Here is a 13,869-nt window from a genome sequence, read left to right on the forward strand (position 1 = left end):
TCTTAGTTTCATTGGATATCTTCTTATCCCTCCCAATTCGTTCTTCACAAGCTGACCCCAGGCGCCATTTTGGCTCTGACACACGGACTTTCGAGGTGTCAATGAGCCGAAATGTCCGCGTTCTCTCACACAGTTTCCTGGTGGGCTCAAAGGTTGCAGCTGATTGGTCGATCCGGAGACAGATGTGCAGGCGCTGTTGGTACACCCTCATGTCAGTCTGCAGCGAGGGGCGTGGTGAGCAAAATAGAAACTTACAGAGCTCCACTCTGAAAATTTCCAAGAAATGACGTTGTGAAAGTGACGAGGCGAGCAAATCACGCACCGGTTTGAATACTTCCACATCATTGAACCGCAAGACGGGTCGTGGGTCTATAGTCCTCTGTGCAGAGGTGGAAAAAACCTTCGTAGAATTTTGAATTACTTGTGCATTTCCACTGTTGCATTTCCATTGTTTTTGGCACGGGCGAACCGGACAGCCGCCCGGGGCGGCATCACATGGGGGGGCGGCACAACCACGTGAAAAGAAAATCATCTGCGCCGCTAAGCTGTTTTCTATCATCTGTCATATTACTGTGTGGGGAAATTGGCCGATTGGCGCCGTACCCATCTGCCGGCATGCACCACCAGTATATGCATGTAGAAACGGCACCCTGAATCAGGATAGTGGTTAGGTTGGAAGAGTGTGGGAGTCGTCCCAACTAATGGTTCTCTAACACTCGAGGCTCCGACACATGCGCGGTAGCTCATGAGGCAGTTGTATTGAACCACTGTGCCGAGGTGTGGTTTGATCACTGACGTTCGAAGCAGGTGAGTGCTTCAGACGTCATACGAATCACCTGATTGGTTCGGTTTGTCATGTGAATCACGTGGCGGGATCGAGTGTGTTCAGAGATGGAATAGCTCTGCATAGTGGCGGTCATTTGAATTTTTCTTTGCAGAGGTGTTAGGTGTTTTGAGAGTTAGTAGTGTTGATAGTGTATTTTTGGAGAATTACTGTATATAGAGCAATAGATATATAAAAATTAGATATAGATAAAGAGTTATATAAATAGGTATGTAGATGTATAATCCTAAAAAACATTAGATATAGATAAGACATACAGATTCATTACATATAAATACACACACACACACACACCCCAGCCTCATCTGTGCCATCTGAACGGGTTTTTTCCAAGGCTGGGGAAATAGTTTGTAAAAGAAGAAACCGATTGAGTCCAAAAACTATAGAAAAACTGTTATTTCTTAATAAAAACTCAGTTACAAATAAACAGTTACACAAGCACACCCACTGCCCTGTTCTTCAAGCACACCCTCTTTACCAACGAAGCCCAAAACATATAATGTGATGATATAATCTGTATTTGCACCAGTACCATGTGAAAATGACATGCGGCTAAACATGTCATCACTGGTCAAATCGGGCAGGGGTCCAGAGAAAACTACGGAGAAAAAACTACATTGTTTTGGCATAGTTACACACTGACTCCACATTAATTTTAGCGACCTCCGATTGCCATAATCGGGTGTCATTGCCGCTGATGTGAATAACAATCTTACCAAATCTACATTTATCCTTAGCCAGCAGTTTTAAATATGATTAAATGCGGCCCGCTCTGGCCCCAGGAATGCATTTAACTTTGGTCGCTGGAGTCTCTAACTTCACATTTCGCAAAATGGAACTGCCAAAAAACAGATTTTTTTCCTCAGTGGGTGTGTCACTGATTGGGGAAAATCTGTTTGAAATGTGAAGCGGTTGGTGATCAGCCATTAAGATGTTTAACTAAAGCGATATACGTGTGCAAGAATTCAGAAATTAACCACAGAACACCGAAAAGTTAATGCTGATTGATAAGCTAGGATAACTGGTAACACTTCAGTGCAGAAGTAGCAAACAGGAAGTGACACAGTGTGTTTACCACCACGTTGACCTCCAAGTGAGCTGAACTTACGTGTGGAAAAACTTTATTGACTTAGTATTTCATGAGAGAAATCAGTGATTTATGAACTGAAATCTATGAAGCCAGAAGTTTTTTGGAGGCAGCCCTTAGCAGCCATCAGTGGTATTGCACTTCCACATTGGCATGGAAAAGAAAAGTTGTGGGCGGGGCCAAATCAGGGCATTCCGCTTTAATGCTAATCATCAAAGCAGAAGCAATGATGTCATCATGCATGCTTAAAGTTTATAAAAAGTTCCCAGCAGTTAGATCTAAAGTTTTGTTTAAACATCCAAATACTCTCACTCACCGTAAATATCGAGATGGAGTTTGGAATGGCAAACACCACACAGTTAAATGAGACGATGACAGCTACACCTGGGGCCGTTTATGAAGAAAGTCAACTAGATGTTGTGGTTAAATTTCTTCAAGAACAGCTACAATATGTAAGCCAAACTGAGAGAGAAAATTGCAGGCTCAAAGCAGAATTAGATAATTATGAGTCCAAGGAGAACGAAAATCACTATCTAAGGATTCAACTGCATGAACTGAAGAAGCAGCAAAAGATAACAAGCTCTTTTGCTAAATGCTGGAAGGAAAAGCAGGGACATCTCTTGCAAGAGGAGAGTAAACTGCACCTGCTGACTAAAGAGAGAGACATCTTGAGTAAAGAGTTGCCATACTACAAACACAAGTACATCGATCAGAGAAAGAGAAACAAGGACCTGGAACTGACTCTGAATAGGCGGAACCAGTACTTGGAGGAGAAAATCCATGTCCTTGAGTTAGAGGTGGAGAAACTTGAGAGTGAGAAGTGCAAACTGGAAAAGAAGGTACTCTCTACAAAACACCAGAGAGAGAAACTTTCCAAAAAAGCATTGCTCACAGAAAAGAAAAAATGTCTAAACCTTGAGGCACAACTTGAAAAGGCACTTAAAGACAGAGACTCACAAAAAGATAGATAGATAGAATGCCTTTATTGTCATTATACGTAAGTACAACGAGATTAAGCCACCACCAGTATCAGTGCAAAAGCAGTGTAAAATAAGATAATAAAAGATCTGAAGTATAAAATAAAATATAAACTAAAATATTTACAAAATAAACAGATGTGCACATGTATTGTTTACGTATTTAAGTATGGTGTGATACGTATGTATACTATATATATATATATATATATTGCACATTAGTGTCGCATTCGGTATTGCACATTTTGGTATTACATTCAGTGTCAATTGCACATGTTGCGATAGTTAACAGAAAGTATTGCACATGAGTCCTTAGTGGCCGGAGTATTTCAGAAACTTCCCACTGGAGTTTAGGGCAGTTATAGCTTTTGGGAAGAAGCTATTTTTGAGTCTATTGGTTTTTGTCTTGATACACCTGTAGCGCCTCCCAGAGGGTAGCAGGTCAAACAGGTCAGAGCCAGGGTGGGAGCTGTCCTTGATAATGTTTGTGGCTCTGCTGAGGCAGCGGGTGTTGTAGATGTCCAACAGGGAGGGGAGAGGGCAGCCAATGATCTTCTGTGCTGTTTTCACGACCCTCTGTAGCCTCTCCCTGTCTGCTGCAGTGCAGCTGCCGTACCATACGGTGATGCAGTATGTCAGCAGGCTCTCAATGGATGAGTGGCAGAAGGTCAGCAGCAGATTGGAGTTTAGCTTGTGCTTCCTGAGGACTCTCAGAAAGTGTAGCCGCTGCTGAGCCTTCTTGGTGATTGACGTGATGTTCTCTGACCAGGAGATGTCGCCCGAGATGATGACGCCAAGAAACCTGATGGTGTGGACCCTCTCCACACACTCGCCGTTGATGTAGAGGGGGGCTGGGTCTGTGCGGTGCCTCCTGAAGTCGATAATGATCTCCCTGGTTTTCTTGGTGTTGAGAGCGAGGTTGTTCTCAGTACACCAAGCAGCCAGCTTCAGGATCTCCTCCCTGTAGGCAGCCTCATCACCCCTGGAGATGAGTCCGACCACTGTAGTATCGTCAGCGAACTTGACGATAAGATTGTCATTGTGGGCCGGCCTGCAGTCATGGGTGTAGAGGCAGTAGAGGAGAGGGCTCAGCACACAGCCCTGTGGGGAGCCGATGCTCATCGTGCGGGTGGAGGAGAGGTGGGGACCTAGTCTCACAGTCTGGGGTCGGTCTGTTAGAAAGTCCTTTATCCAGGCACATGTGAGAGGGGGGAGGCCAACAGTGTCCAGTTTTGTGCATAATCTGTCCGGGATTATTGTGTTAAATGCAGAACTATAATCCACAAAGAGCATCCGGACGTAGCTCTGCTGCTGCTCTAGGTGGTTCAGTGCAGAGTGAAGAGCTACAGCTATGGCGTCCTCAGTGGATCTGTTTGCACGGTAAGCAAACTGGTTAGAATCAAAGTCTGGGGGGAGATAGTCCTTGATGTGTTGGAGGACAAGCCTCTCAAAGCACTTCATGATTACCGGAGTGAGGGCCACCGGTCGGTAATCGTTCAGGCTGGTGATGGGAGACCTCTTCGGCACCGGGACTATTATGGATGATTTGAGGCAGTGTGGGATGACTGCTTGATCCAGAGAGAGGTTGAAGATCCTGGTAAAGGTGGGGGCGAGCTGGTGAGCGCATGCTCTGAGCACCTTGCCAGGTACTCCGTCTGGGACTCATAAAAGAGCCTACAGTTGTACATATACATATGGACACCCACATCAAAAACAAGTTAATCATCAAAAACCAACATCTGATCAAGAAGGACAGACAATTGAAAAAGAAACAGCAGATGATAACTGAAAAGGAGAAGCAGTGTCAGGAGCTGAAGCACAACATTTCACAGCTGCTGCCTCCAGAGAAGTTAGAGGAGATCACAAATTACAAGAGGATAGTCAGAGAGCAAAAGGGAAAAATTGAGGAATTAACGGCAAATGTTAACATGTTCCAATTACAACTTGAGCAATACAAGAATGAGAATGAGAAATTGGTGCAAAAGTTCGAGGCCACCAGAAAGTCATACCTGGCTGAGAAAATGAAGAATGGGGATTTGAGGGAGGCCTTGAAGAAGAGCAAAGTCAAGCAGCTCGCTGAGGATAAATCTGGTGACACCCAGATCCTACCTAACACCAGTGTGCTACAAAAGCAGTCGAGCAGTCAAAACTTTGTTTGCCTCCCACCCATCTCCAGAAAACCCCAACTTGATTCTGAAGCTAAGTCCATTAACACCAAGACTCCTCGCTTCACTAAGACGGTTGTGTTAAAGTCAGGAGAGAGATCAGCCCCAACCCCTATTCCAAAAAAGAGCCATTGTAAAAGCAAAGGCGAATTCAGTCAACCCCCTCTCCCACCTATCTCCAGCAAGTCTCAGGTGCAGTCCACAGAGAAAAGATCAACCAAAGTTTTCATAACTAAACCAGATGGTAACCAGAGTTAAAGTGAGATCTGGGAATCCACTGGGACAAAAATTCCATTTTCAATGTTGACAGGGAAAACTGAGTTTTTGGCTTTTAGGTGACATCATTAGGCCTTGAAAAACATTTAAAAAAATTCATTCCTCCATGTGGGTTTTCTCCGGGTGCTCCGGTTTCCTCCCACAATCAAAAAAAAAATAATAAAATTTAAAAAAAAAAAAAAACAACCAAAAAACAAATAAGAAATGTGCATTTTCTTGTTTTCTTGTAGCCCTGTGCGCGCCCATCTTATTCTATTCACAGGCAACACGCTCCCCTCTCGCGGTCCCAGGGCCCGACGAGCCCTGTGCGCGCCCCTTATAAAATTATGTTCATTTCATGAACATTAAGTAGATAAAAACAGTTACATGAACAATACAGTCCACACAGTCATCTCTTTCAGGAAATGAGCAGAACTGACACTAGTTAATGTATAGGAATAATCCCCAATAATCGTCATTGCATGTCTCAGCCTCATATATGCGCATATGTGAAAGATTGTTCCTAAACCCAATGCAGTTGCAAAGTTATTTCTTATTTAAAGTGTTTCTCCAAAATTATTTTCCATAATACATGTTCCTTGTCCACAATGATGACTCAGTTTTCGTGTGTCAGTTAAAAAGATATAGACTCCAACTTGAATGATATTAATGAATTAGAAGCATAAAAAATGTTAATTGCCTTTACAGTAATTACTATAAACGTATGCTTAGAATAAAAAATACAATTATGTTTTTATGGGTTTTTTGGGGGGGTTTCTATCATACTGATATTTCATTTTTAACACACAATGTTTGTATTTGCCTGTTTCACATTCTGGCCATTAGATGTCGTACTGTTAACATGAAACACCAAGAAATTAACCTTCTCTCAACCACTTTGCTGGAATGGTTCAGTGCTTCATAAAACGTCATCTCTCCTTTACAGGGAAAAACTAGATATCTGACACAAATGAGGAATGAAGACAGATATATTTTGAAAGTTAAATGAAAATTTGGCATGCAGTACCTCATCAGGGCTGTAGACGTTCTGATTCATAAAATTCAAGTACTCCCACTACAGCCTGGCACCCTTTATGTTTTCAAATCATTTTAATTCAAATAATTTCCTATATTTATTTAATTGTGCAAGAACATTTTATGTATAGTCTGTCTCCTTCAGGTCTGAAGGCGGTTTAAGGATATTGAATCTACAAAATAACATAATTCAAATACCTGTAATTTGTGTGTGTTAGTATAGTGTCAGTAAACTCTTTGTCAGTTTGTCAAAATCTTCACATTCTCAAAAATAATATTGAGAGAATCAGAGCACATTGTCAGCTACAGAGTACAGACTCTGTATAAAGCAAATATGTTGTAAAATCAATGTTTTAACGTGCAGCAATGTCACAGACTCAAACCACTGATGGAGCTGAAAGGCAGTTATGTTGTTCCCCACCTACAGCTCAACATACTTGCTCGGTCAGGTTCTTGCCTTTGATAATATCAAAAATAAACATTTGTGAATAGAGGGGAATACCCTGAGAAAGAGGTTTGAAACTGAGGTTATTTTCCCTGTAGACGAGTAGACAGGTTATCTAACATTATTAGATAGAAATAAATGAATGTAGCTTCTTTAATGAAATCAAATCCCCTCTTCTTTTTGCCAGGAAGCAGGCTGTGTGTTCTGCTCCGGGCATAACTGGGCTTGTTCCTTATCTCTTTCCACTACAGATAGAGAACTACTGTAATATGTCACACTGTATGTTCAACGGTGGATGCATAAAGCTGACCAGTTTCCTGAGAAATGAAGAAACGAGGACTTCCAGGGAAGTGCAGATTTGTTGGTAAATATGTGAACAGAGTTTACAGGACAGTGCTCATAATTCCCATTGGCTGTCAGAACTAACTTTGTTCTGTTTATGATGCTCAACTGGGCTTTTGACAGCTTTTTTTAAAGCATTATAAAATCCATCTTTTTCATGTTGCTGGAGCCTGTCCCAGTATGAACTGGGCAAGAAGCAGGCAACACTGTGAACAGGTTCACCAGTCTTTCACAGGACCAGCACACGGTCAGACAGACAAACACACTGAATTCATCTGACTTACATGTGTTGACCTGCATATCATGTCATGTGGGAGGAAAACCACAAGGAGGCAGAGATAACATGCAAATTTATCTGAGTGGTGTCGGCCAGTTCAATTTAAGCCACTGTACTAATACTAACAATGACTCTGTTCTGTTTGGATGTCCTCAGTAAGCCATGGCAGTGTGGCAATGAGCTGGCATTCACAAGACCAGGACCGTGGAACTGGAGCAGATAAATGGAATTCAGCCATCATTGATTTTATTACTTACGCCCTCATGTTTCCTTCTGTGACATGTCAAAATATCTTCAGTGAAAAGGGCCTTTTCAGGATTTCCTCCACTGTGCTGTTCCAAAATAATAATAATTTTTTTAAAAAAGTAATGACTATCTTTTTTTGGTTTGTTTGTTCATTTGTTTTACTCACATTCACTCATCTTTATGCCTATGCCTATGCAGTTGGTAGGTTTTTCAAGATCATGTTGACGACTCTGAACCATCAATGTGCTTCTGAAGCTCACACACTATTCTCATTAATCACCCCTCTCAAGTATAGCACATGTGCATTTAAAGTGATCATGCACATTAAATGATTGTTTCCTGTGGTGTTTCATTTACCATAAGAAAATGGGCTTAATCTAGAACAGGCAATCTGATGACCTACCAAACTACCACACTGGCAGCAAATTGTTTGCACACACATTTAATGAGCCATTATTAACATTTAAAGAAAAACACTGAAAACAATAGCATTTAGTTCCCAGTCTACAGTCCCTGCAATTACACCAGAGGTGACAATGTGTCTGACAAATGGTTTTGATAGAAGGAAGAATAGTGCACAGGTAAGGAAGAGGAGCAGTAAAGAGGAGGAAAGATGCTGGAGGATGGAAGACAAAATCATCAAAATCTTGAGGGTTTAAGGGCTTAGTTTCCTGAGACCAGTTCTTCAAATGTTGCTGCTTAATATGATAAATTGTTCAACTATTTTATTTATTAAAAACAAAAAAAAAGACGTTTTTCTAAAAGCAAAAGTTCAAAGCCTGCTCTCTGGGGCTACCTGTTGTTACAAACCTAGATTACTGAGATCTTTCACAGTTACTGTAATGCATAATGTAATCTACTTTTTATTTATATTCCTTTCATTTTCTTCCTCAGAGAGATTAAACAGCAACACTAATTTACTTAAATTTACAGACTAAGTGAAAACTGACACTGACAACTTCACTGAAGAAAAAGTATTGTGTCAAATTGTGTAAAATGAGGTTTGTGCAAATAGAAAAAAGCTTTTTTCCCCTTTCAAGATGTGATTCTGATAATCCACTGAGTAACACAATAATGTCTAATCTTGTTTTCCGTATAATCTGGATTATATTACGTCTGGTAACCCAATCTATTACTCTTCAGCCATGTCAGTTAACAAATATTGATCCTGTTTCACTGTTTTTTAAAAGAAACAAATTAAACTAATATAAACTTAAATAAACTAATTAGAATTTCACAGATTGATTTATTGATCCTTCAGTCTACTGGATGGTGATGACGCCCTCCTCCCAGCTGAACTGGTTCACCAGCAGGTCGTCTTCCTGCTTCATGGAGTTGAGCAGATACTTGACTCCAGCTTTCACACCCGTCTTCACCCCTGCACCCAAAGCGTAACCTGCTACGCCAGCAGTTCCACCTGTGGCAACCATGAGAGCATCTGTGCCCAGGTCAACGGCACTGAGGATGGCTCTCTCTTTGGCTGTTTCAGAGCAGTTGACTGAGGCATAATACACCGCTGTGCCGAGGTTGTAGAGAGTGCTGACCGCAGGGATCCACTCCATAACGTTGTACACACGCTCCTCGCTTTTGTTGATACAGCTCCTCTGTGGGCTGCGCCTCATCCGTCGACCCGAAGCAGCGGGGATCCAAACATCTTCCTCCTCTGCACTACACTGACGGATCCAACATTCAGACCGTGAGGTGTCACATGGTAGGATACGACTCCCTTTCCTCAGCACTGCCTGGTACATGCCAGGTGTGAGCACTCCACTGTTGGTCACACCAGCACACAGGACTCCCAGTCTTTCACAGTTGTTCACGGCTTCCTCCAGTCCACCTGTGGCACCCTCCACAGCTGTGCCCACCAGCACGGTGCTATTCACCCTGGTCCAACCCTGACAGTGACCTTCCTGCTTAGAGGTTTCTTCTCCCACCATCACCAGCTGCTGGATGTTAAACATCACAGCCTCTATGTGGCGCCCTGCTTGATCCCTCTCTGAAAACGATGCTGCTGATGCAGGTGCTGGTGTAGATGCTGACTTGCTCGTCCTCCTTTCTATCAGACTTTGCACTTCCATCAGGAGCTCCTCCGCATCCGCCACTCCCAGCAGGTCGTACAGTTTCAGAACCAGGGTCTCTGCCTCCTTTGGGCATCCTGCCACCACCAACACAGGAACCAGTGAGAGACCCAGCAGCTCTTGGGGGAACATGGAGGACAATGGGTCGTCCACGGTGCTAGCAGACAGAAGTTCCTCACAACTGACATTCCTCTGAATGTGGAGATGATCTTGAATCTGCCCCTGAAGCTTCTTCCTGAGGCCTGATATCATATGTCTGGCAGCCTGCACTCTATCCTCTTTTTGCACAGCCACTGACTCCGGATCAGTCTTTTCAGCAGACGAGAGACTGAGCTGGTCTTGGGATCCCACGAAAGACTGATGATCCTGTTTGGCCGTGTCTTCCACCACTCCACCTTGAAGCAGAGTGTTCCTCTGAGTCAGAGGAGGTGGGACCCTGCACAGAACCTGTTCATTCAGCAGGAGCTGGATCACAATCAGCCACTTCAACTTGGAAGACATCGTTCCACTCTTGTTAGAGCTCTTGTCCAAAGCTACTCCACTGAACACTGAAGTATAAAGAAAAACAAGCCAATAAAATCACAAAATGAGTCCTCATTGAATGTACTGAATAAACATGACTGTGAAGACATGAGCTTTTATTTGCTCAGTGTGCCTTCATTCTAAACTAAGTTAATCCTGCAGTCCATTGTGTTTACCTTACTCTGATGCAGAGATTCACTGGCTGTTTTTCAGCTGCTTGTGTCTGCGCCTGTTTCTCTGCAGACACTAAGAAAACATTAAAAGACTTGTTGCAATGAAGCGTTTGATAGTGTTTTTGTGTCACAATTAGTTGTTCATAAATCCCACCAAAATCCAATGTAGAGTAAAATTCACTCATTACATAAATAGGTGTCTTAACACATTGATAAATGAAGCATTTGTCTGCCTGTGACTTTAAGTGAGTGAAACACTAAGATTTATTTCAGGAGAGAAGTAGTGAAACATATGCGTGACAAGCAATGGCCCACATTGCAAAGAAAAAAAATAAATAAATGAACACATTAAAATGTTTGAGACATTTGTTCCTTCACCGTGCAGGAAACAGCAGTGAATCCCATAATGCAGCTTTGACATTGAGCTGAAACATTTGTGCATGTCCTCTTTTCCCTTCACTGACTACAACTAAAAATAGAAATGTTGTTCCACCCACAACTTCATAAATACATTGCATCTTTTGATCCTGTGACAGCTACATGTCCCACACCTACCTTAGTGATAAGACCTGGAGTCCTGGAATCCAGAGTGTAGCAGTGCGACCAAGATGGCTTCAGCATGTAGGATGCTTTTTGTTTTTCCTTTTTTTTTTTTTTTTCCCTTTTTTGCAAAACATGCATAGCGGTCTTCTTTCTCTTTGCCTCCAATGAGAATCTCCTTCTTTACACATGACATCCCACAGCCCTCCCTCTGTCTCATATGTCTTTCAGCTCCCTCTTCTCTTTGGCCCCGTTGCTCAACAGGGAGATCGGGCTTGAATATTGATTCACGTGGGGAAAGTCCATGTGTTCTAAAGCAGTTTTGTTTGCCTGCCCTGCTATCCTCTCAACCCCCACCACCCCCGGGTCCCCTCTGCTCCCTCTCTCGCAGTTGGTAGGTTTTGTTTTTGACCCAAATACTTGAAAGAAATCTCCCTTCAAGCCGTGAGCAAATTTTTCTCTTACACAATCAAGAAGTAAAGTGAAGTGAAGGGGGGGGGGGGGGGGGGGGGGGGGCTTTCTGAGGTTAAGACCACAGTCACAAAAAGCAGGTCAAAGACGTATTGTGGCCCAATACCATTCAATTCTTTATGCGCTAGTTTATTTTATGGTAAGGGTTTGTTTGGCTGAGATAGATATTTTCCCAACAGTCATTAAATGATATCATCCCGTGCCAGTTTGGAAAAATTTCGCAGTACTTCTCCACTTTGGGACAACTAGGGCCAAATAAGCTGATTATCTTTCATATCTCCCATTCACTAAAAATAATTTTCACACCCACACCCACACGAGGACATGTGTGGACACACAATCACCATTCAAAAGGGAAAGGCATGTTCTCCTCTGAAAATAGCTTTAACTGTAAAGTCATGATAAAACTGTTTGCAGGACAAACATAAGGAAAAGTAGAAGGAAAACAAAAACTGAAAAGAACAATACATTATGAGTCACAGTGAAATGTCACTGTGACTCATAATGTATTAGAGTCACAGTGAAATGTCAACATGTCCATTATTTTGTTTATTTACTGAAAATTAAATAAAGAACATTCTTTGCATTGGTAAGAATGAGAGTTTCAGTGTCTTTTCCTTGACTTAACTTTGGCTGAAAGCTGTTGGGGTATGTTGATGGAGAACATCTGACACTTAATGTGGCTGTAATTTATACTTTCATTAAAACAGTGGATCAAATAACTATGTATAAAGTGAAAGGGGTCGCTCGTAAAGACTCACAGAAATTATCATCCAGCTCTGTACTTCCGCTCAACTGTATGGAAGTTTTTAGCATCTTTCAGCACATTGCTTTGATTTTTCAGCCCACAACCTCACTGTTTTAGTTCAGTCTCACTGCTGCTGTGGCATCATTTTTGTCCACAGCAGGCTCACTTTATAATTTCTCATGTTTTTTTGAAGATCCTTTTTCTGTCTATGTCTTTTGTCGAATACCAAATTTACATCTGCATGACACTTGCCTTTTTTTGGCTCAGTAAGCCTTGTTTGTTTTGTTTGATTTGAGTTGAGTTGAGATGAGTTTAGTTTTGTTTTGTTTTGTTTTGTTTTTACAGTCAGCTTGTTTGTTATTCAGAGAAGAGACAAACTATTTGACCATGTCCTTATTGCAGTTTGGTATAAGAGACTGGTGGAGGAAGGAATGGTTAAGCAGATAATACGATGCCTCTCATGTATGGAATCTGTTTCCTGAATACACGAATACATGCATTAACTTAACGAAACAGACACTGACCAGAGAGCATTTTTTTTATTCATTATGTCCTCAACTTTCCTACATGTTCACTTCTGTCCTCTTGTTCACTTTCCTCTTTTCCTTCCCTCAGTTCCTCCAAGATGACTGAAGAAGGAAAGAAAATAAGAATGGGGAGGAAGCATCTTGTCACTTTCACTGACTGTGAGCTCCCTTTTTAGTTTTGACATAAGGGAGACGCTGCTCCTTCACTGTCCCCTGCTGGAGATGGAGGAGTCCACCTCATGTGGAAAATAAATCTGGTCAACAGACCTCAACCACAAACAGCAACGAGCCAGATAATAAAGCGCAAACCGGATTGTTACCATCATTAAGATCATCAGGCTTGAGCAAAGAGTTATTCGGAGGCGTAACTGTTCTCTTTGTAACCTGCTCTCTGTTCTCACCACTCCTGCTGGGTTTCACAAAGTTAACTATCTGAAATATCAGACCACTGGCTGGTGTGTGATTCATTCAAGTTTGACTGTTAATTAGAGCCCTATCCACACAGTCATCTCTGTTGGGAAATTAGCAGAACTGACACTAGTTAATGTATAGAAACAATCCCCAAGAGCCCAATCAAAAACCATCAGAATGTGCCAACGCAAGCTGACTGCTCTTCCTCACAGCTATGGTCTGATTAACCATTAGGGTCTGAATCTTCAGAGTATTAGTTCATTTTATGTGAGTCACCATTGTGATTTCACGATCACACTGATCAGCCCAGCGCAATTATCATGTCTGGGTCTGTTGTACATCAATAAATAAAATGCACTCTGCATCTCTACCATTCACAGTGAACGTGCTTTTCGCTCAGCGTTTTCCAGGCCACGCCCCCGGCTGAGGCCTGTGCTGTTTTTGCTTTTTTTTTTTTTTCCTAACACATTGTTTATTTTTTTTCAGCTGTCCCTTGTCGTGGACATCGGGTCTTGCTTGATACATAAGGCAATGATATAATGTTATGATGCTGAAATCATTTTTGTATGGATTTCCTTTATACATATACATCTTTGAACACTTGAATTTTAAACTATTTCTATGGATATCATTTTAAATGAAGGAGGAAATCAGCACATTTCGGTCAGACCTTTACTATCACAACTCAGTTGGTCTGTGTGCAAAGATGAAAGATGAAAGATGCCA

The 13,869-nt window shown here is 42.0% G+C and overlaps 1 protein-coding gene across 2 annotated transcripts; it reads right to left on the reverse strand.

Annotated features, from left to right (window-relative positions):
• Positions 1 to 8,104: 8,104 nt before the first annotated feature.
• Positions 8,105 to 11,123, reverse strand: apof (apolipoprotein F). 2 transcript variants are annotated; one of them, XM_041035054.1, is made up of 3 exons: positions 11,002 to 11,108; positions 10,450 to 10,519; positions 8,105 to 10,299 (listed from the first exon to the last, which is right to left on the reverse strand). In XM_041035054.1, the coding sequence occupies exon 3, from the start codon at positions 10,250 to 10,252 to the stop codon at positions 8,936 to 8,938; it is 1,317 nt and encodes a 438-aa protein (XP_040890988.1). In that variant the 5' UTR covers positions 10,253 to 10,299; positions 10,450 to 10,519; positions 11,002 to 11,108; the 3' UTR covers positions 8,105 to 8,935. The 2 variants fall into 2 exon arrangements, with proteins under 2 accessions (XP_040890988.1, XP_040890989.1); XM_041035055.1 differs by lacking the exon at positions 10,450 to 10,519 and having other exon boundaries at positions 11,002 to 11,123.
• Positions 11,124 to 13,869: the final 2,746 nt, after the last annotated feature.

Source organism: Toxotes jaculatrix, chromosome 3, assembly GCF_017976425.1.
Source record: "Toxotes jaculatrix isolate fToxJac2 chromosome 3, fToxJac2.pri, whole genome shotgun sequence".
Lineage (NCBI taxonomy): Eukaryota > Metazoa > Chordata > Actinopteri > Toxotidae > Toxotes > Toxotes jaculatrix.

Coding starts and splice junctions, on each gene's coding strand:
- apof (XM_041035055.1), bottom strand. CDS start 10,252: ATGTCTTCCAAGTTGAAGTGGCTGATTGTGATCCAGCTCCTGCTGAAT.